This window comes from Camarhynchus parvulus, chromosome 4 (genome assembly GCF_901933205.1).
Source record: "Camarhynchus parvulus chromosome 4, STF_HiC, whole genome shotgun sequence".
Taxonomy (NCBI): domain Eukaryota; kingdom Metazoa; phylum Chordata; class Aves; order Passeriformes; family Thraupidae; genus Camarhynchus; species Camarhynchus parvulus.
Genome location: NC_044574.1, coordinates 61,404,541 through 61,425,085, shown reverse-complemented (window position 1 = coordinate 61,425,085; position 20,545 = coordinate 61,404,541). Strand labels below are relative to the sequence as shown.

The 20,545-nt window shown below is 53.0% G+C and overlaps 2 protein-coding genes across 2 annotated transcripts; both read right to left on the bottom strand.

Moving 5' to 3' along the window:
• Nucleotides 1–6,247: 6,247 nt before the first annotated feature.
• Nucleotides 6,248–10,681, bottom strand: GSR (glutathione-disulfide reductase). The gene is made up of 13 exons (XM_030947551.1): nucleotides 10,553–10,681; nucleotides 9,780–9,806; nucleotides 9,456–9,544; nucleotides 8,933–9,002; nucleotides 8,628–8,775; nucleotides 8,457–8,511; nucleotides 8,280–8,379; nucleotides 7,743–7,829; nucleotides 7,394–7,555; nucleotides 7,180–7,291; nucleotides 6,967–7,098; nucleotides 6,664–6,797; nucleotides 6,248–6,541 (listed from the first exon to the last, which is right to left on the bottom strand). The coding sequence occupies exons 1-13, from the start codon at nucleotides 10,679–10,681 to the stop codon at nucleotides 6,392–6,394; spliced, it is 1,395 nt and encodes a 464-aa protein (XP_030803411.1). The 3' UTR covers nucleotides 6,248–6,391.
• An 88-nt stretch (nucleotides 10,682–10,769) lies between these two features.
• On the bottom strand, nucleotides 10,770–19,105 carry PPP2CB (protein phosphatase 2 catalytic subunit beta). The gene is made up of 7 exons (XM_030947827.1): nucleotides 18,867–19,105; nucleotides 14,389–14,598; nucleotides 14,035–14,208; nucleotides 13,713–13,802; nucleotides 12,928–13,089; nucleotides 12,007–12,125; nucleotides 10,770–11,521 (listed from the first exon to the last, which is right to left on the bottom strand). The coding sequence occupies exons 1-7, from the start codon at nucleotides 18,966–18,968 to the stop codon at nucleotides 11,449–11,451; spliced, it is 930 nt and encodes a 309-aa protein (XP_030803687.1). The 5' UTR covers nucleotides 18,969–19,105; the 3' UTR covers nucleotides 10,770–11,448.
• Nucleotides 19,106–20,545: the final 1,440 nt, after the last annotated feature.

Genomic DNA, 20,545 nt, shown 5'->3' with positions numbered 1-20,545 from the left:
GCAAAAAGAACAGGACATTGGTCTGTGAGTGTCTGAGAAATTATGGAGAGAGAAATTCATGGATCATCCTCTGCCATAGGGAACCAGGAAGGGAGCCACTGACTAAAAACCTGAAATGATGTTCCACAGGGACCCCGTGCACAGCCCATGGCAATCTGGGCTCCTCTTGGCTTCTCTTTCAGAGCAAGGGGGAGCTGCAGCTACCCCAAATCCCCCATCCCAGTTCCACAGGGAGTGGTGCAGGAGGTGCTTGGTCTGAGCCATGCAGGGCTTGAGCTGAGGACTCTGGGGATATTTGTGAATTAAGGTAATAGAACTTACTCTTTAAGTATTTAACTTTTTCACCCATCAATTTTTCCATCATATTTTATATGACATACCTCAGAGCGGTTCATCTCAAACAAGCCCAAATATCCCAGTAGGTTTTCAGCTGGGAGAAAGGAGCTGTGGAAGAAAAGACACCCTTAAAAATAGCCAATTGCAATCAAATCATTCTTTCTTACTGACATTTACTTTCATAAAGAAAAACAAGTGCACCTTGAGAAGCAAATTTCTCATTTTGAAATGGGCAATCCCAGGCAGATGTGCCAATCTCAGAGCTGCACACACATCTCCTCTCAATGAGGTTAAACTGCTTATCCTCCCCTCAGAGTCATTTCTCTGCATGGTCTGAGCTAGGGCCAAAGAAAATAGTTTGTATGTATTTCCTTTTAAAATAGGGGTTTCTTTTTAAAAGATCTCAAACTTCAAATGCTGGAGAACAACGCTATCAGCAGGATGACCGGAATAAACATCAGACTTAGCTGCAGATTACTCATCCACTCGAGCTGGGAATAGAAAACATTTCACCCCAAAGTCAAATTGTAACTGTAAATCAGGAGATGCAGACGGCAGGTGAGGCATTCACAGCAAGCTTGTTATGGCTCTGTATTTTCTGTATTTTTATATATATATATATATATATATATGTATATATTTATATATAATTTCCACCCTGCTTCATTAGAGCCAAGGCTGCTTACCTATTTCTTGTCATTATAATCCCCCTTTTTTCCCTTTACTTCATGCTTAGTCAATCTTTAAGCTTCTATATATATTTTTTTATTTGATGTGTCACAGGCTATTTTAAATCTTAACTAAAATCTCAGCCAACTGCTCCCTGAAATCAGGTTTAAGTAAGACTTCCACACCCAGGCACACTTATGCCACCACTTGATTGAGAAGCCTGGCAAGCAATAAGATTTTAGCTGCCTTTCCTCAAAACGGGAAGCAAGTCCCTGTTTTAAAAGCTTTCAGTAGGAAATTACTCAAGTTCTCCTGGGATCCAGTCTCCAAGTAGCAGTTCCCCATCCATCACTGGAAACTGGGCAGGGACCCCATGAAATATCTGGACTGGCCATAGCTTTTTCCCTGGAGAGATGCTCCAGCAGTTCAGCAGTGAGTGCTGGGGTTTGGTCTATAGGAAGAGCTAAATCAGTGATCCCTGCTGGGCTCTTGGCAGCACTAAATTCCCCACAAATGGGACATGAGCCTCCTAAATGGCACCTTTCAGCTCAGCCTGTGCTCATGAGTCACTCCCTGACAGCCCTGTCATTTGGGGCACTGAAACTGAGGGGACTGATTGGGGAGCAGGTAGATGGAGGTAAAATACACCCCTGAAAAGTGGGACAATCACGAGAGAGTCTCAGTGGAGCACAGAATCGGCAAACAAAAGAAGTGTTTTAGGGGCCCATCAGCCAGTGAGGGCTAAGTCAGCAGGCACAGGAGACTGCTCTGCCAGCAGGCAGTTTGTGTCCTGCCCAAAACGGGGGGCACAGAGGATCCTGTAATCACTGCCAAGTGAAAGACCAGAAAACCCAAACCTATCCCAAGGCACAGAGCACACCACAGGGGCTCTTTGCACCAGCCAGAGGCATGGAATTGTTTGATTTCCATCTCTTTTGGCTCTTTTGGCACAGAAGTGCCATTGCCCTCTGTGAGACAGGCACGAGAGCAGACAGCCCATGACCTGGTCACACAGTGAGGGCACGCATGACTTGCAGCCTGTCACAATAAACACCATTTTACCCCCCATCCAAGCTCCTGGGCTGCAGAATATTGCATTATGCCTCACTAGGAATTGGGCAGAGCAGCCTACCTGGCCCAAGGGCAGGACAGGTGAGCTCCCTGGGCAGCACCCTGGGGCTGGATCCTGAACACTCCACCTCAGCCCATGCTGGATTTGCCCAGAGGCAATGCCTTTAGTCTTAAATAAGTGCACAGGAGAAGTGCACACCCTCAACTGGCTGTGAGGGTGACCGCAGAGGTTTAAATGCAGTGTCATCTCTGCAGAAAGATGATGGTTGTGGAAGGGCTGAACTCTCCCTGCACCTTCCTACCTTCTGACTGCTTCCTTTACATCACCATCCACACAGGGACCTTACGTACTCATTGATTTTTTTTTTTCTGTGACCTGCTCTGAGGATTTAAATCCTTTTAGTGCTCTTGAATTTCCATTTGCTGCTGCCTCAGTGGCTCAATTTTAATTAACACCAGCTTCTAAGCCTTACCTGGATGACATGGATAGGTATCTGTGATTGATGTCAGGAATTTGACACGCTTAGAGGTTAACTGGGAAACCTCCTGGTTTGGCTCCAGTTGAAGCCAACTCTGCTCAGTAAATGACAGCTGCAACCCACAGCAGCCCAAACAGCAAGGACTGCAAGGAAATTTTCCTTGCTAGGATTTTCTTTTGGAAAAAAAACCACAGCAGCACGGATCCATTCTTTTGGGATGAGGTGCCATCTTACCTGCCAACCTCAGGAAATGCTCAGAGTTACACTTGTTTACACCACTTTTCCCAGCAAAACACCCCAAACTGATCTCACTGCATTTTATACTTTGCAGCCCCTGGCAAGGCTCAGATTTAAATGTTAACATGAGCTACTTCAAGCTCCAGACACTTTCCTCCTACTGGAGGTAGCTGCTACTGATAGAAGAGCAAAATAAAATGATGTGAACTTGTCTTAACCACTGAGAAAAAAAAAAACCAAAACAAAACAAACAGCCCCAGGACCTTCTTTCCCTAATTCTGGAGCTCTGTAGAGTGCTCCAGCCCCCAGCCCAGGCCCTCCTGCAACACGGGGGCTGGAACCCCAAAGGCAGAGGCTTAGGGGCACCTACAGCCACCCCCATCCCAAACTGCTCCTTATCCCAGCCCTGCCCACCCCGGGCAGCCCAAGGCGGGGCTGTTTCCAGCCGGCAGGTCCCTGGCATCACCGGGATCCCGGGGCGGGCAGTGTTGTGCCCCTCCTGCCAACCAGGGCACCTCCAGCGGTGGCAGCAGCATTCCAGCTCTCTCACACACACACACACAGACCTGTTGCCCGCCGAGCTCCCGCGGTTTTCCCCAGCTCCCAGCTGCAGCAGGGAGGCAGGAGCAGCCCAGCCCCGGGGGAAAGCAGCCCCAGCCCGATCCCTCCGGGGTACCTACCCCACTTACAGCTCCGCCGCCGCTGGCTCCGCAGGCAGCAGCGAGGAGAGGCTGCAGCCCCTGCTCCCGCAGCCCCTGCGGCTCCTGCCTCAGGCACGGAGGAGGGACAGGAGGAAGGAGGGAGCTGAGAGCCCAGCCCAAAGCCAGGCACCAAGCCCTGGGGCTTTGGGGGGTGCCCGGCTGGAAGAGTTTCTGGGCTATGTTCCATTGCAGAGCCTCCCTGCTCTGCTTGAGGCATCCCTTGGCCTTGGGAAGATCATTCCAAGGGTCAGGAAGCCGCAGTTACCTTTGCAGGTGTCACCCCTGACACCCCCCATCCATCAGAATCCAGATTCCCCCAGAGCTCCGAGTTCTCCCAGCACAGTGGCATCTCCCAGATTCTGCTCCTACCTGCTGAGCCCCAGCATTCAGGTCCAGGATCTCCAGAGATTCCAGCTTTTACATCAGGAACTCAGGGGGAAAAAAAACAGTCTGTGTGGCCCAGGTGAAACCAGGTGGCCCCTGTAGCTGAAATGGCAGGTTGTGCCTTACCTGCCTCTGCATCAGGTTTTTCTGGAAAGAAAAGCAGCATCCCAAGGACAGACTGTAGGAGAACAGGCTTCCAACTAATGATTTCATGGATGTAGGAATCATTCCGTAATAAGAACAAATTCTCTATTTTTACACTCCCCTTTTGATTCTTGGCATAGTTTAAAAATTAATCCTTTAACAAATCATTTAAATTTGAGAGAACAAATATCCCAATATGACTTTAAACCAACAAATTCTTTTCCAGCATAACTCAGCGTGGAATTATAACAACTCTGTATGGCATCATCAGGTGCTGTAAATGGAGGCTGAGAAGCTGCAGCCACACACAGACACTGCAGTGAGGGCAGTTTTGCCCTGTGTGATGCAGCAGATGGAATCCCAGAATCCAGGATGTTGGACTGGGGGCCTGGGGCTCGATGCATTAAAAAGCCACAGACAGAGAAACCTCAGACCAAGAGAGGATCCTGCATCCAGGTAAGAGGATTTTGTCTAGAATTCCCACCCCAGCTCTCCCTGCACACACACACACACAGCTGCAGTTCTGTCTCCCCATCACTTCCCCACATTCACATTCCCTCTGCCTGGAAGCCCAAAGGGCGGCGAGTTCACTTTGGAATGCAACGAGCTTCAGATGAACAAGTGTTACTCATGGAAGCAACAAAATATCCACAAGGCAGGGAAGTGAGACTCGCAGGGAAGTGAGACTTGCGGGCAATCGCTTTCTGCTTCCCCCATTCCCCGCGGAACATCAGCATGGAATCCTCATCACGGATTCATTGCAGAATATTGTCCTTTTAGTTTTAAAAACGGCTCCGTGAGCGGCAGGGCCGATCCGTGTCCCAGGACACTTCCATCTCTTTGGAAGGCCGGCGCCACCATCTGCTGGGAGTAGAAGGAAGGACAGGATGCGAAATAAACTCGGAAATAAATGAGAGCTCATGGAACTGTCATGGAACCCCAGAACGGTTTAGTTTGGTTTGGACCTCAAGGATCATCCAGTCCCACCTTGGAGCCTGTTCAGGGCACGCTGCTGTCCATCGGCCCCTGATTGCAGATGGATATGGAAGTGATGGAGGTGTTCAGGGAATGCTGGTTGTTTTTCCCTGTGTTGGCCAGCCTGGTCATTAAAAAGACCAATTGATCTCTTCCAACAGGGAAACATGTAAGCAAGAAGTGCCAAAAAAATTGGAGTTCCTGTGAAATGAAACCTGCAAGTATCCGATTTAAAATCCCTCTGGATGGTCACTGGTTTGACTTCCACAGACTGCTCGCACTGCCCAGGTGTATCCAGTTCTGCTGTCAATGCTTTTGTCCGTGGCATAATTTCTATTTTTTCCTTGTAAAAAGCATCTGGGGGATAGAGGGGCATGGAGAGGAAAGGAAGAGGAGCAACTCCCGGGGTGCAAATGCTCCCAGTCCCACTCGGCACACTTGAGCCCACCCCGCAGCCCGGGGCTGCCTCGCTCTGCCCCCAGCTGCCGCTGTGTGTCACCAGTCTGGGGTCTGCCCTGAGCCCCCAAACGCAGGATTTGGGCTATCTGATTTTAAATACAGGATTTGAGCTCTCTGGTCAAAGCCTTAAAGTGCCCGGATGAGCCCCCACTCGCACTCCCCAGACAGGGCTGGAGTCTGTTTCACAGCCCTGAGACCGCCTGGGTGGGGCTGGCTCCAAGTGCCAACAACGTGGGACTTGCCTCCATTTCTGAGCCAAAGGAAATGCCTGATTTATTACAGGACCCTAAAACTGGCCAGATGAGCCTGGTGCTCCCCAAACCCAGGCCTCAGTCCCTATTTCCAGGACATGAAGGTGCCTGGCCCAGGCTCACCATGGGGTGCCCCATTCTGATCCCCAAAACCCCACATGACTCAGGCCTCTTCTTTCCCAGCTGGGTCTGGAGCTTCCGGCTGCTGGAAATGGGGCTGGAAACAGGGAATTTGGTCCCTGAACCCCCAGCCTGAACTCCCCCTGTGATGTCAGGACAGGCTGGAGAGCCAGTGGTGTTGAGACATGAGATAAAGAGGAGGATGGAGCTCATCCAGGATACCCCAGCACCCACGAACATCCCAAGGACCCCACTGTCCTCCTGCTGCTCCCTGCCCAGCCCCAGTGCCAGGGATTGCAGAAGAGAAACCTGACCACTGCCAGCCTTCTCCCAAACCACATCCATGGGCCGTGCCAGCACCCTGCACGGCTGGGCACGGCGGGAGACGGGCACCAGAGAGCAAAGGGCAAAGACCGGCCAGCATCAGCGTGTTTACTTCCCGCTGCACAGCAAGCCACACCCACCCCACAGACACACCCTCCAGGCACCCTCTCAGCAGTAAGGCACTTCCGCAAACGCGTGAAACATTTTTGCCACCATCCCCGGAGTGTCGGTGCCCGCAGGCTCAGCGCAGCGTCACCAGCTCCTCGGCAGAAGTGGGGTGAATGGCAACGGTGTTGTCCAGGTCGGCCTTGGTGGCCCCCATTTTGATGGCCACGGCAAAGCCCTGCAGCATTTCATCGCAGCCCAGTCCTTGCATGTGCAATCCCACCACCTTTGGAGGAGAAGTGAGAGGCCGGGTGGGACCCAGGCTTGGGGAGCTGGATGCCAGCCCAAGAGCTGACCACATGGGGACACGAGGACAGCCAGCCATGGTCCCCAACAGCCCCTACTCACCTTCTCCTCCTTGCCAGCGCACACCAGCTTCATGACACACTTCACCTTCCTCTGGGTGACAGCGTGGTACAAGGGAGTGAAGGATGTGTTGTAGATCTTCACCTTGTCCTTCCCGTGTATGGCCACGGCCTCCTCTGCAGCAGAAGCCATGGAACAAGGGTTAGAGGGATGCACATGGGACATGCCAAAAGAGCAGTCAAAGCCCTTTGGTCAAGGCTCACTTGCTGGAGATCAAAGCATCTCGAGCACGCAAGCAGCAGCTCTGAGGCAGTGTCCCCAGCCCCCGTGCCCCTGTGTCCCCACCTTCGGTGAGCCCCACGGTGCCGATGGGCGGGTGGCTGAAGACGACCGTGGGGATGTTCTCGTAGTCCAGCCGGGAATCCTGCTTGCCCTCGAAGAGCCTGTGGGCCAGCTTCCTGCCAGCTGCAATGGCCACTGCAGGGACAGGGAGGGACAGGGACCCTGAGCCATGTGGCACCGTGAGGCTGAGCAGGGGAGGGGGCAGGACTGCAGTACCTGGGGTGAGGAGGGCTCTCCCACACACATCCCCGACGGCGTAGATCCCTCTCCTGGTGGTGTTCTGGTACTCATCCACCACCACGTGGCCCTTGGGGTCCACCCGCACGCCCTGCCATGGCAAACAGCAGACACGTATGCTCCAGCAGGGATGGGAGGGCTCGTGGGGCCCCTGTGACAGGCTCTGGAGACCCAAGGGAACCCCAAATCTCACCACTCGCTCCAGGCCAAGCCCGTCGGAGCTGGGCTCCCGCCCCACGGCCCACAGCAGGCAGTCCACGTCCCGGATCACTGCCTCCGTTGGCTTGTGGCCGGGTGCCACCGAGGCCACCGTCACATCCAGCAGCCCACACGGAGACTTGGTGACCCTCTTGACCTAAGGGCAGCAGGAGAAGGTGCAGATGGCTTTTGCCTTGCAACAAGAGACAGCAGCCATGCTGCAGAAGCAGGGATGTTGCCAAAATCATGGCTCAGCAAGCAGCACCCAAAAGGGCAGCTTTCCCCCAGCCCTGCCTCTGCAGGAGGGATGGGACAAGGCACAGAGCTGCTCTGTGCTCTCCCACCTGTGTGTGCTTCCAGACATCCACCCCGGCGTTCTCCAGCTCCTGGGTGCAGTTGGCGCTGATCAGGGAGTCAAAGGTTCGCAGCACCTGGGCAAGGACCCCCCCAACCCTGTCAGACAAGGGTCTGCAGGCAAAGGCACCACCTGGCAGCCCCTCCACCGGCATTTCCCTGCCCCTGGAACCGAAGAGGTTTGGGGTGCTTGTGGTCAACAAACTTCTCTGTTTATTTTCCATTATTTTCTTTTCCTTTCTTCCTCTTCTCAAGTTGTGGGAAGAGGAAGAAAGGAAAAAGGATGAGGGGATGGATGTGGCAACATGCACGGCTGCAGAAACACCGGGCTTGTGGGTGGGTGCTGCCAAAACACGTCCCCTCCACCCTCTGCATGGCTCCCACGCCACCATTCCCTGCATCACTACTCCTGCGCCAACTCAGACCCTCCTTCACCAGGAACTGACAGCCAGAAATCGCTCTGGCCACCAGGGCTGGAGTGTGGCAGCGGGGTGGGAAGCAAAGCTGGGGACAGGGGGTGGCACTACCATGTCATGGCGGATGAGCAGCGAGGACTTGGAGCCCAGCGTGGAGAGGATCCCCACCATCTCCACCGCGATGTAGCCGGCCCCGACGACGACGCTGCGCCTGCGGAGAAGTGACAATGCCGTGTACAGCCACCTGGAGATGGCGCCGGTGACTGCGGGGGATGGATCCCACTTTACCTGGGCAGCTCCTTCAGGTCGAAGAAGCCGTCACTGGTCATCCCCAGGCTGGCACCTGCAAAGCAGAGATGCTTTGGCACCCTTCAGCTGTCCCCCTTCCCTCCCAAAGCCTGCTTTTCTTGGGCAGACCTCTCCCCAGCCTGGGAGCTCGGGGGATTTAACCAGGCTCACCAGGAATTTCGCTGTCGGAAGGGACAGCCGGGCGCCCTCCCGTGGCTATAAGGATGTGAGGAGCCGTGTACTTTTTCCCGTTCACTTCGATGGTTGGCTCGGGATCAGCGGTGAACTTGCCGTAGCCCCGGATGATGTCAATGCGAGCCTTAGGGGGTACAGTTACAGGGTTAACAGCGGCATGAGGGACAGCCAATGGAGCCAGGGCTTCCACAGTCGGAGGACACCCATCAGGGCTGGAAAAGTGGCCAAAAATCCATCACTTCTGCCACTGGGATTGCAGGATAAACACATCCCATGCTCACCTTCTTCACATTGTTCTCGTAGATGTCATTGAGGCGCCGCACGTACGCATCTCGTTTCTCCTTGATGGTCCTGGAACAGAGCAGGGAATGCCATCACTGCCAGCAGGTGAACCTCAGAGCTCAGGAAGAACCTTGCACTCCATGCCATGCTCCAGTTCACAGGGGGGTGATCAGTCAAAGGTTAGACTCGATGACCTCAGAGGTCTTTTCCAACCATGATTCCGTGAACTCAACCTCTCTGACACGTGGCAGCCATGCCATAAAATAAAGTGGCTCCCTGTGACCCTTTCCCCACCAAAGCAAGATTTCTGTGCCTGCCTTCCCTGTGTTTGTCTTTCCCAGAGTCTTTTCCCAGAGCCAGGTTGGCTCCCTGTTCTCCAAAACACAGTTGGCCCTGTAAGTAGCTCTGCACAGCCCACAGGAGCCTGGAAGTGGGCAGGGACCCCTGGGAAGTGGACAGTGGGATGCTCCCTGTGGGACACCCACTGCAAGATGCTGATTTCCAACTGGTTCCCCTTCTTACCTCCAGTTGAACTTGACACCCGCAGTTTCAAAGCCATAGTCAGCGTGGTCGTGGACAAACTCCGCGTGCACCGCCGTGTTCCACATCACCTGCCCACGCAAACCCCAGCTTGGCTCAGGAGCACTGTTGGCACTCTGGGAAAACCCCTGCCAGGCTGCCTGATTCCTCACCTCTGCCCGGAGCACCCACAGCATCCTGATGGCACAACAGCATCTGAGGCCCGGCTTCCTCCCCACACCCTGTGCCAGCACCTCCCTAAAATTTGGCAGGCACCCACAGCAGACCCAGCCCACGCCACCGGAGCCGGTGGCAGAACAGCCTCACCTTCTTTGGCACACATCCAACATTGACCTGGAGGGAATAAGAACAAGTCTCAGTGTCAAGGCCCTGTTTTCCCAAGGCAGTGCTCCAGAGAGCATTCCACATCTGAGCTCTCTGCTCAGGAAAACAAAGGCAGGATTAGGGGCTCCTGGAAAAAGAGGGGTGTAACCGCCCTGGGAGGCTCAAGGTCTTGCGGTTTGCCCATTTTCCTTCACTTCCTTGAAAGAGAATATGGAAGGTGGGGCCTTCAGACACAAGGGGTTTTTTTCCATTCAGACTGTAAAAATTATTTACTAGCAGAAAGGTGTTTGCCATCCTTTTCCTGCACTTCTGGGAATATGGTAATTTTCCCAGCAGAATGCATTTAGGGCATAAAATTAGAGCCTGTCCCTCACTTGCTTGAGGAACCAGTTTGTTTTTTGGCTCGTTACCAGCTCACCATGCTCTGGAGTTCTGCTTTACCGCCTTGCAGTTGTGCTACACAGATCCAGGATCCATCGGCATCCTGCAAACGGCTTGGAAACTGACGGGAAGAAGCTGGTGGAGATGGGGGATTGGGATCCGTCCTGCTTCAGCCTGACAAGGCAGGTCCTTGCACAACGCCCGGACACGGGGAAGGCGGATCCTCCTCTCCCACTTCCCGCACCGCGACCCTCCCGGGGTTTCTGCCACCATCCCAGTCACCGGGGTCAGCGAGAGGGCACCGGCCCCGCGTCGCTCGTCCCCTTCCGCCTCCCTCCCCGCCCCGGGTGCTGGTGCACCCCCAAGAGACTCACGCAGGTGCCGCCGAGGCGCTGCGGCTCCACCAGCGCGACCCGGGCGCCGAGCTCGGCCGCCCGGCGGGCCCCCGCCAGCCCCCCGGAGCCGCCGCCCAGCACCAGCAGCTCGTAGGCGGCCGCCGCCATCGCTCCAGGCTCGGTCTGGCCCCGCCGCCCCGCCCCGGGACCGCCCCCGGTGCCGCCCCGGTCCCGCCCGGCCCTGCACGACACCACGTGTTGGGGCTGACAACGGCGAGTTTATTGGTTCAGGTACAGAGAGGAGGATTGCAAGCACTTCCAGGACAAATATACAGAGGGGAAGGGGGGTGGGGGGAATAACAAAAGAGAGAACAAAATAAACAAAATACTCCAAAACAATTAAAAAAAAAGGGGGCAGGATCAGCACAAAACGGGAATAGAGCTAAAAAGGGAACGCTTTTATCTGGGTTATGACAACGTACTCCCAAGCAGGAATCACTTCCTTTCTCCAGTTAAGTTGAGCGGTCTTTCCAATAAAATAAAGAGTGGTGGGGGATGAAGTTAGTGTGCACTTCCCTGGAAAACAAACTCTAATTCATGCCAGTTAAACACTAGAACTAAAAATGTACAAAGAAGCGTCAGAGGAGATGAGTGTTGTTAGAGTGTTACCTTTTCCTCTCTGAACAGTCCAGAAGGAAAACAATGACTACAAATACAGCAGGCAAACTGACTTTCGGGCTGATGGGCATGGGACAGAGAGAGTGTCATAAGGAATTCAGTCTCAAGTTGTGCTAAATGCTCTTCGTCCTCTGTATGGCACATTTTGGTCCATGATGGGGATTTGAGACGAACCCTGATTTCTTACAGAAACGTGTAAATATTGTTGCTCTTTTAAAATGCCAGGTGTACTTCCTTCTACAAAGGTTGGGAGAGGTTTATAGGAAGTAGTCTGGGGTACGACGGGTAACATGAGGCTCTCCACGACGAGGTGCTGGGTCAAACTGGAGGCTGCAGGAAACAAAAAGGGATCACTTACCCTCCCCCACAAGTCACTTTCCACTGCCACGATAAACACCAGGCTTGTTTTCCTGCTGCTAGCACACATGAAACATCCCAAGCCCCAAACAAGAGTTAAAACTCATCAGAGTGACCCAGCAGGCCTTCACCGCTTTCTCAGGGGAGCAGCTAAAAGCACAATTCAGACCCTCTCCCCCATCTTACCAAAGATGAAAACAAATAGATAAATCCATGTGTTTTTACTCTCTCCATCAAGCTTAGGCAGTAAAGAGATGGAAGTGCAAAAGCTCCAACTCTCCAGACAGCCAGGAAGAGAAGCTTTCAGGAGCTTAACTCACTGCTTACTTTAAGGCAGAGCACACGTTAATTCCAGAGTGGTCTGAGCTGGCTTTTCATGGAAGAATCCCTTTGGGAATGATCAGCCATTCCTCACAGAGTGGCTAGAGGGAGAGCCCAGCCCAAGGCAGCATACTCACAAGGAATATTTTAAAGTGTCATCTAGTTCCATGATAGCAGCCTGGTTCCCACAGCGGTAGCAGTAATTGGGGGCACTGAAGATGGTCACCACATTCCGGTCATGGCACCAGTTATAACCCTGCCAGGGACAGAGAGGGAAAAACAAAAGGTCTCTGTTAAGTCTCAGCCCCTCCAAAGTTCCTCCTCAGGCCTGAAACTCTCTGACGCACTTGTGAAATGACAGATTTCCTGAAGTATTTCCAACTGACTTAGTTTCATTTCAAAATAGGTACTTCACCACAAGAAGCAGCAGCAGGTACCTGGCAAAACCAGCTTCAAGCAGCCTCCTCACTTGTAAATTATGGACTGCACCACTAAAAAGCCTTGGGATTCTTAGGGATGCCTTCAGCTTTCCTCCACCACAAGTGACAATTTGCCTGCTGAATGCCACTGACTTCTGACACACAGTTCTGCTTAAGGGATCTACCTGCACTAGATTTTAAAAAGGCATCTGCTCCATTGACCCACCTGGCATTCTTCCAGCAAGACATCCAAGAATAGCCTGTCAAGAGCCAAAAATGGCATAATCCCTGTCACATCTGACTGCTGAGCACTATGGGACAGGCTATTAGATGTAGCAGCAGTCAGAGCAAGAACAAACCAGCATGGAAAAAGATTATTCCTGCCACAAACAGGGCGTGACATGGCCCCTCTGGCAATTTACTTGGAGGGGGCAATTTGCTTGGAAAGGCCAGAACATCCCCTTATTTAGGCTGCAGGTCAAAGCACGTCACTTTATGTTGTCGTTTCCATGTGACTAAAGCCTCTCTTTGGTACTGACCGGCGTAAAAGGTGCCAACAAACCTGTGAGTGGAAGGTGACCCAGAGCAGACCCCGTGGGCCCCTGTGTTGGTAGCCCTGGCTAGCAGTGCTTGCCCTACCTCCATGACCAGCTGGTGAGCGCGGGAGACCAGTGTGAGACCATTGGCGTGGTTGAAGGTTTCCGAAATGTCCTGCCCGAAGGTGTAGCCAGCACCACGTGGGGAAATGCCCCAGCCGCCACGGTCATCTGGGTCCGACCACAAGAGATCACACATCGGACCCTGGGAAGATTAGGAGCTCTCTGTTACACCACTGGCAAGGTGCTTAAACAGATTTTATTTACAGCAGCAAGACTGTCAGCACGTCCTGCTCAGTGCAAGGCACGTGAGGAGTTTACTGAGCACACATCTGCGAGCCCCAGCCACTCCCAACAAAACTTCCCCCTGCCCCGGAGCTCCAAGCATGGATTTCAGTCCAGATTTCATTCACGCCCCAGGAAGCTGCAACAAGGTGTAACACCACAGGAGGGAGGCTGGGCTGGCTGGGGAGGAAGGATGGTGATACAATGTGGCTTCACATGGCGGTTGTCAGTTCACAACCACCTCTGTGAGGAGGCTGAAGATAGTAACACCCTCCCCTGCCAAATCCTGCTCTTTGAGTCAGACTGAAAGCCCAAAAATCCCACGATTCTGGGGAAAACAGCTGTGAAACCCCCACAGCTCTCCTTATGTAGGCTGTTGTAATCAAAGCACACTGACTTATGTGTGTTTTGCCCAAATGTTCATCTGCTCTAGCTCCTGGAAAGGCCATAATCCATGTGTAACCACGCATCTAAATGGACTGCAATGTGAGAAAACATTTGCATTTTCCACCAGCAGATATTTAAGTTTCTGAATTTTGTTACCTCGTGTGGAACTTCCTGCAGGCGGTCCAGAGCCCTGATATGATCCAGTGTATCTATGGATGGAGAGAGGCCACCATGGAGGCAGAATATCTGTTCCACAAAGAAAAGAGCAATCCATTAAGTGGGAGCAATGACCTCCAAACCAGCTGGGTCTAACTCTGTTAACACTCATTCCCAACCCCAGCCATCTCGCCCTAGGATCACAAGTTACAGGAGCTTGTCTGGGACTGTTCCTCTGGTTGTCAGACAACACAGCCTGCAGAAAGGAAGGGAGGGAGGAAGGGAGGGAGGGAAGGGAGGCTTTTCTTCACGCCAGACTCACCTGGCCATCTACTAGAGCTGTGAGAGGCAGGTAATCAAACAGGTCTGTGAAGTACTTCCAGACGTTGGCGTTGCCGTACTTGCGCAGGCACTCATCGTAGAAGCCGTACACCTGGGTGATTTGCCTGCTCTCGTGGTTGCCCCTCAGGATCGTGATGCGCTCCGGGTACCGCACCTAGGGGTGGACAGAACCTCCCTTAGCGGGGGCATGGAAACAAGGAGTGATGGAATACCACCCACAGCAGCCCAGCACGGATCCATTTACACCCGTCATGCCCGAGTCAATGGCAGCGTCACCAGGAGGAGAAAATGGCTCCCAGCTCCCAGGTCTTATCCGCCGTCTCCCAAGCCATACCTTCAGCGCCACCAGCAGAGTCACTGTCTCCACTGAGTAATAGCCTCTGTCCACGTAGTCTCCCATGAACAGGTAGTTTGTGTCTGGAGACTTGCCACCGATCCTGAAGAGCTCCATGAGGTCGTGGAACTGCCCGTGGACATCCCCGCAGACGGTGACGGGGCAACGTACCTCTTGCACATTGGATTCCTTGGTAAGGATTTCCTTAGCCTGGCAAGGAAAGCACGTTTAGGACATAAAGGGAGGAAGCTCCTCCAGAGGCAGGTGATGTTATTCTGCTGAATTCCCACAGGAAACCTGGTTTCATCCCCACTGCTCAAGATGACCACTGGAAAAAGAGTTCGGTGGGTGAGCACAGACAAGGGGTGCTTCCCAAATCCCAGTGCAGGGGGATGAGCAGGTTTACTACAGCAAGGCCAGATTTCCTTGCCCAGGGCACATTTTGCCCACCAAAATTCCAATCCTCTTCCAAGCATAACAGCTCAGCAACTTCTACAGGTGAGTCACATACAACTGGAAAGCAGAGGCAATTGGAACATATGGAGCCACAACCAGCTTCCTTGGCTGTACCCAGCTGGCAACAAAACCACCACAGATGGAGGGATGGCATCCCTGGATTTAGTCATCTCTTCTTCCACACCCAGCAGTTCCTCTGCTAATTACAACCATGCCATGTAGCCTATCTGCACCACCTCATTATCCTTATCAAATACCAGGTTTGTTGTGCTGCCTGCAGCTCACTGACTGATGCTGATCAGCGCTCCTGGCACATCTGAGGCACAGGGAACACCCACAGGATGGCTCCATCTGATCCAAACAAAAGGGCTGGAAGATCACCAGCACTGAGCAGTCACAGGCAGGTGATGATCTGGGTATTCCCTGCCATATCCCTTAGCTCAGGATGAGGTAAGGCTCACCCTGTGCTGCCAGAAGGGAGCTGCTTCCCAAGGATACCCTCTGAGGATGCCTGCATTCCCATTCCCATTCCCAATTCCCAAGGCTGCCTTGCCTCTCTTCAGAAAAACATGTATTTGGAAGGAATAACTACACTCCAAGCAGTTTGGACAGTTTGGACTCCATCCAGCATGCTCTCTGCACAGAACCTAACCTGAAGGATCCTTAAAGTCACCTCCTGCCCGTGGACTTGCTGAGATGGGCTGTGCCTGGGAACTGCTGAACATGTCGTATGTGAGTGCAGTAGTAGCACTCAAATTCTGCTCGCACGTCTTTAAAAGCATTTACAGCGCCTTCGGAGAGCTTCCACCCTCTGGGAGAGACAAATATAAACCCACAAAACAGCTGCTCCCTGTGCTCTGGCTGCTGCACAAAGCAACAGGCAAGGGTTTGTTCCAAGCTGGAGCTCAGCAGCGCTCCTTTTCCACACGAACAGGGCAAACAGGCTCCCTTCAAACCTACCCCAGGAAGGGGGACCAGCCCAGAAACTGAAATGTTGGTGCCAGGAGAACCCAGAAGTTTCCCCTGATGAGGAAGGAGGAGATGGCAGGTGACAGGAGTGGCTCCTTGTGCTGCCAAGCAGCTGTTCCCCTGCACCCATTTTAGTTCACCCTGTGGGCAGGACACTCACGGGTGCACGTGGACAAATGACATCCAGGCTGTCATTTGAACTCTGCAGAGCCGGTTTACATCAGGCTGGGGAGCCCCAGTTTGCCCTCACGTGATCATTTTCTAATGCAGAACAAGACTCTCAAAATGCTCAGCATCAATAAAAACACCCCAGAAAAGCAGTGACTAACTGCCTGCAGTGTGAACACTGAAATCAAATGACTTAAAATAAAAAGCACTATTACAAAGCAAAAATAAAAACCTCTGATGCAAGCAGGCTGCCTGGCATCATCAGCACTCACTTAATCCAGGAGGCTAATAAATAACTATGACTTAGAAGTCAAAATTTAGCTACCTTTGTTGCAGAAAACAGTGACTAATGGTATCAGCTTCCTGTGCATCTGTCCCACTTGCGCTGGATGAAAACCATATCCAGGTCAGGATAAAAAGCAGCAGCTTTTAGGTGTTTTTATTAAATAAACCTTCCTTGTATTAAATAAACCCAACCAATGGCTGCCTGTCTGTGCTCAGAGGCCTCTGAGGAGCAGCCCATTTGCTGGCTGTGAGCTTGCCCATCACCTCAACTCCTTGGGTGCTTCTCAAGAGCCTTGGAGGGAGGAAAAACTCCATTCTTTCTGGAAGATTCATTCCCTCAGCTTGGTGTGACCCATAGAGGCTCGTTCTCTGGGAATCCAAAGCCAGGCATGGAGTTTGGGATCAAAATTCACCTGAACCTCGACCCCACCATTGTCCACAGTCCAAACTACTGTGCCACCAAGTGGGCTGAAGATATTGAACCTCAGGGAGCTTGGCTGGAAGGAGAACCAGCCAAGTGGCATGGGAGCCAGAGGGATGGCAGGGATGGAGCTGTCTCACCCTTCAGGAATGAGGCAGCAGGGGACACCCAGAGCCTCTGCCAAGGCGCCCAGGTGCTCCCAGAGGCTCCTGAACCAGCACCACCAACACAGAGACAAAACATTGCCAGCCACGACACAGCACAACACTGGGAATTGCCTGCAATGGGACTGTGTCCCCTCTTACACATCCCAAGAACCAGGAGAGGAGAGAGAAGCTGCAAGGAGAGGGATGGCCATGGATGGCTGCTTGTTTAACTCAGGAGACAGCCTTTTCCCTGCCTTCTTCCATAGCCCATTTCATCACCTTGGTGAAAAACCTGGATTAAGCAGGGTGACTCTCAACTCCCACACCTGTGTGCTCCAGCAGTGACCAGAATTAATTCTTCTATCAGCCTCTGAATTTCTGCAGGGTTTGAGCTAATTTCCATTTTGAACACCAACAGAATGGGAACAATGTTATCACAGTGAGGAACAGCACCTCCCTCACCTGCATGAGCCACAGGGGGCAGATCAGCTCCCTAACGAGGTTACCACTGGGCAGGTGAGGACAGAATGTCACTTCAACAGCTGCAAATTTCAACAGCTTCTAAGAGCACAGAGTCACGAGGCACACCTTCATTGTGTCCAATCCTTCCCTCATCACTGCCCACTGTGCCAGTACTTAAACCAAGAATGACCCACACAAATAACTCTGGGATTTTTCTGGATTTTTTTCTCCCGCTTCATTTTGATTTTTTGTTTTAGTACTCAGTTCTCCCACACACTGAAACCTGAGGCAGAAGGCTCTACTGTGCTGGGCCTCTCTGAAATCACCCCAAACACAAGAGTGCTAGAAAGTGTTCTGGAGAAGAGAATTCCTCCAAATATAATTTCAAGGAAACCAACTAAACCAGCTTTGTGGCAGGGCTGCACACCCAGAGGTTTTTGTAAGCTCCTCTCCTGGGTGACACAACCACTCCCCAAAACTTAAACAAGCCATGTCAGTGCAGGGCACAGTGTTTCCTTCATGCCCCAGTCGTTACCATCAGTTTCCAGGAGCCTGGAAGAACGAGGTGCTGTGACAGATGACACACCCCCTGTCACCTGCCTCCTGAAGGACAAACACCCTCCCCACCTCCAGCTGAGCTTTCCCACCCAGCTTCTCCCTATTTCCTGCGTGTCCAGCCACAATCTGCTTCCCAAAACACAGCAGCTGCTACTCCAGCTTCCCAAACAGCCACAGCTCCCTCACAACTGAGAGAGCTCTGGAGAAAGTCACAAAACAAACAGACAGCCCCAGCATGGGACTGAAAAAATGAAAAAGGGGAAGAAAACAGAAGCTCTCTGGGGGTTAGGGAGTGCTAGGATCACTGCTGGAAGAAAATGGCAAGGAAAATCTTCCCTCGGTCACAGACTGCAGTGTTGAGAGACTACTCAGACAACACCCAACACAGGTCTGAGGACCTTTCTCCGGATGGCAAAAAAAGGCTTTTCCCATTCCCCACTAAACAAACCCGAGCACGGTTTGCCAAGGCCTGTCCAGAACAGCAGACAGTGTCCTTTATCCAACCATTCCTCTTTCTATTTTGGTCCCCTCAGCGGGCGGGGAGCCTCTTTGGGTCTCACCTCTGCTTCTCAAGTCCCACCTCGAAGCCAGTGGGTTTCCTCACTGACTGGGGTTGATTTTTCAGCGCGGGGCTGCTCCATGTTGTGCGGCACACCGGGTACCCCACCGTCCCAGCGCTGGATACTCCAGAGATACCGACCTGGCCATGCCATGTCCAATCTCACAGAAACCGCCCCAGGCATCCGCTGGCGGACATTTCACAGGCACCATCCCGCTCACCCCAAACCCACCGGCACCAGCCGCTTTCCCAGCGCCGATATCCCGCCAGGAGCATCCCCGCCTCCCAAAGCCCGATACCCCGCGGGCACCACCCGCTCTCCCCAGGCTCGGTGTTCCACAGGCAGCACGCCGCCCCCCAGAGCCCGATAGGCCCCGACCGCAAGCCCGTCTGCCAACGCCGGACACACCGCGGGCCCCGTCCCGCCCTGCCAACGTCCGGGCCCCGCACTCACCTTCTCGCACAGGCTGCGGACCTGGCTCTCGCTCAGCTGCCGGCACTCGTTCAGCTGCTCGATCCACTGGTCCAGCTCCTTGGCGAAGCCCTTCTCCTCCATGGCGAGGGGGGCCGGGCGGGCCCCCCGAGGCCCGGGCCCGCCTGTGGGTGCCGGCGGCGGCCGGGGACGCGCGGCCCGCTCGGGTCGGCTCCGCTGCGCGTAATGGCGGCACCCCCCGCCTGCCGCGGCTGCTGCGCAATTCCGGCCACGCCCACGGCCGCGCGCGCCGCGCGCCGACGCTTCCGGCGCGCTGAGTCGGCCTCAGAGCCACGCCCCTCCCTCTGGCCCCGCCCCTCCGGTAGGCCACGCCCCCATCCCCTCACGGCTGCGTGAGGCGATGGCGGCTGGGCTCGGCCAAGGAAAAAGGAATAAACCGCTCCTTTCTCTCTAAGGAAAAAGGATAACCTCACACGCGTTTGCGCCCGCCGTGCGTGTCGAGTCGCAAGCATTGGCAGCAGGGCTTGGGAATGCAACAATCCCTGTCTGCCCCTCAGTGAATGCGCGGTGTTCATTCCTTTCGCCATATTCCTGTGAAATACTGTAGGGCAATAATCACAGCTGGAGGGTTTTGGTTTTTTTCATCACGTGTACGATGATGTGCCAAATATGATACATGATCAGTTAACATAAGCGGTAAAAATTAATACATTTGCTTACAATCTGGCACTCAAGTCACCTTGCCCTCAGCTTTAAAGTGTGACAGACCTGCACAAATTCCTACCTAGTACTGTTTATTTCTCTCCTTTGAACTCGTTCTGCTGTCTCCCCTGTAGCCAAATGGAGCAGAAATGTGGTGACAGAGATGCAACAGCTGAGGCTGTGACACTGCCACAATCTGGAGTGTCCACACAGCAAGGACTGGGATTTTGGGAGACCTCTGAGGGGAAATTTCCTGGGGTTTTTAGCAGGATAAGGTAGATCAAGTCCATGAGGTGTGTTTGTTCATGTCAGATGGGAGGGCTGAGCTTTGCTGAGGAGCTGCTCAGGCTGTCCTACCAGGAACACTCATGCTGATCACAGTTCCCTTCATCTCCGCTGGGTAAAACAGACAGATTTAAGGAATTCACGCTGAACGGAGGGGAAAAAATGAAAGGATTCACAACATCACATCCCTGAAATGAATTTTCTAACTAAAAACACAGCTAGCAAAGTAAAAGAGAGCCATTTACATACAACACAACTTTGTGGCTACTGTTATAGATGACACTTGCTCGCCAGTCCAGTTCCCAGGAAAGACAGCTGCCAGGAACTGTTCACACTCCTCTGGTTGTTTGATTTGTTTTCCAGAAGATCAGTTCTGATCATATTGCCCATGTTTGTGACACTGCAGCGGAGAACAGCTGTGGCATAAGGCAAACCCAGCCTCGTGGCAGGGAACAATAAATCTTCCCAGTCCAGAGCATACAAGAGAACAGCACTCCCAATAAAAATCACCCCTGCCTTGTCCAAAATGACCCAAAAAAGGGCATCCAGCACCCCCAATAAAAATCACCCCTGCCTTATCCAAAATGACCCAAAAAAGGGCATCCTAAGCCTCAGGGGGTCAGCCTTAAACCAAATGCTGAGCAGCTCTTATCCCATCTTTCAGTTTCTGGAGGTTTCCTCATGATTTAACTTGAGGAAACAAAGCCCGAATG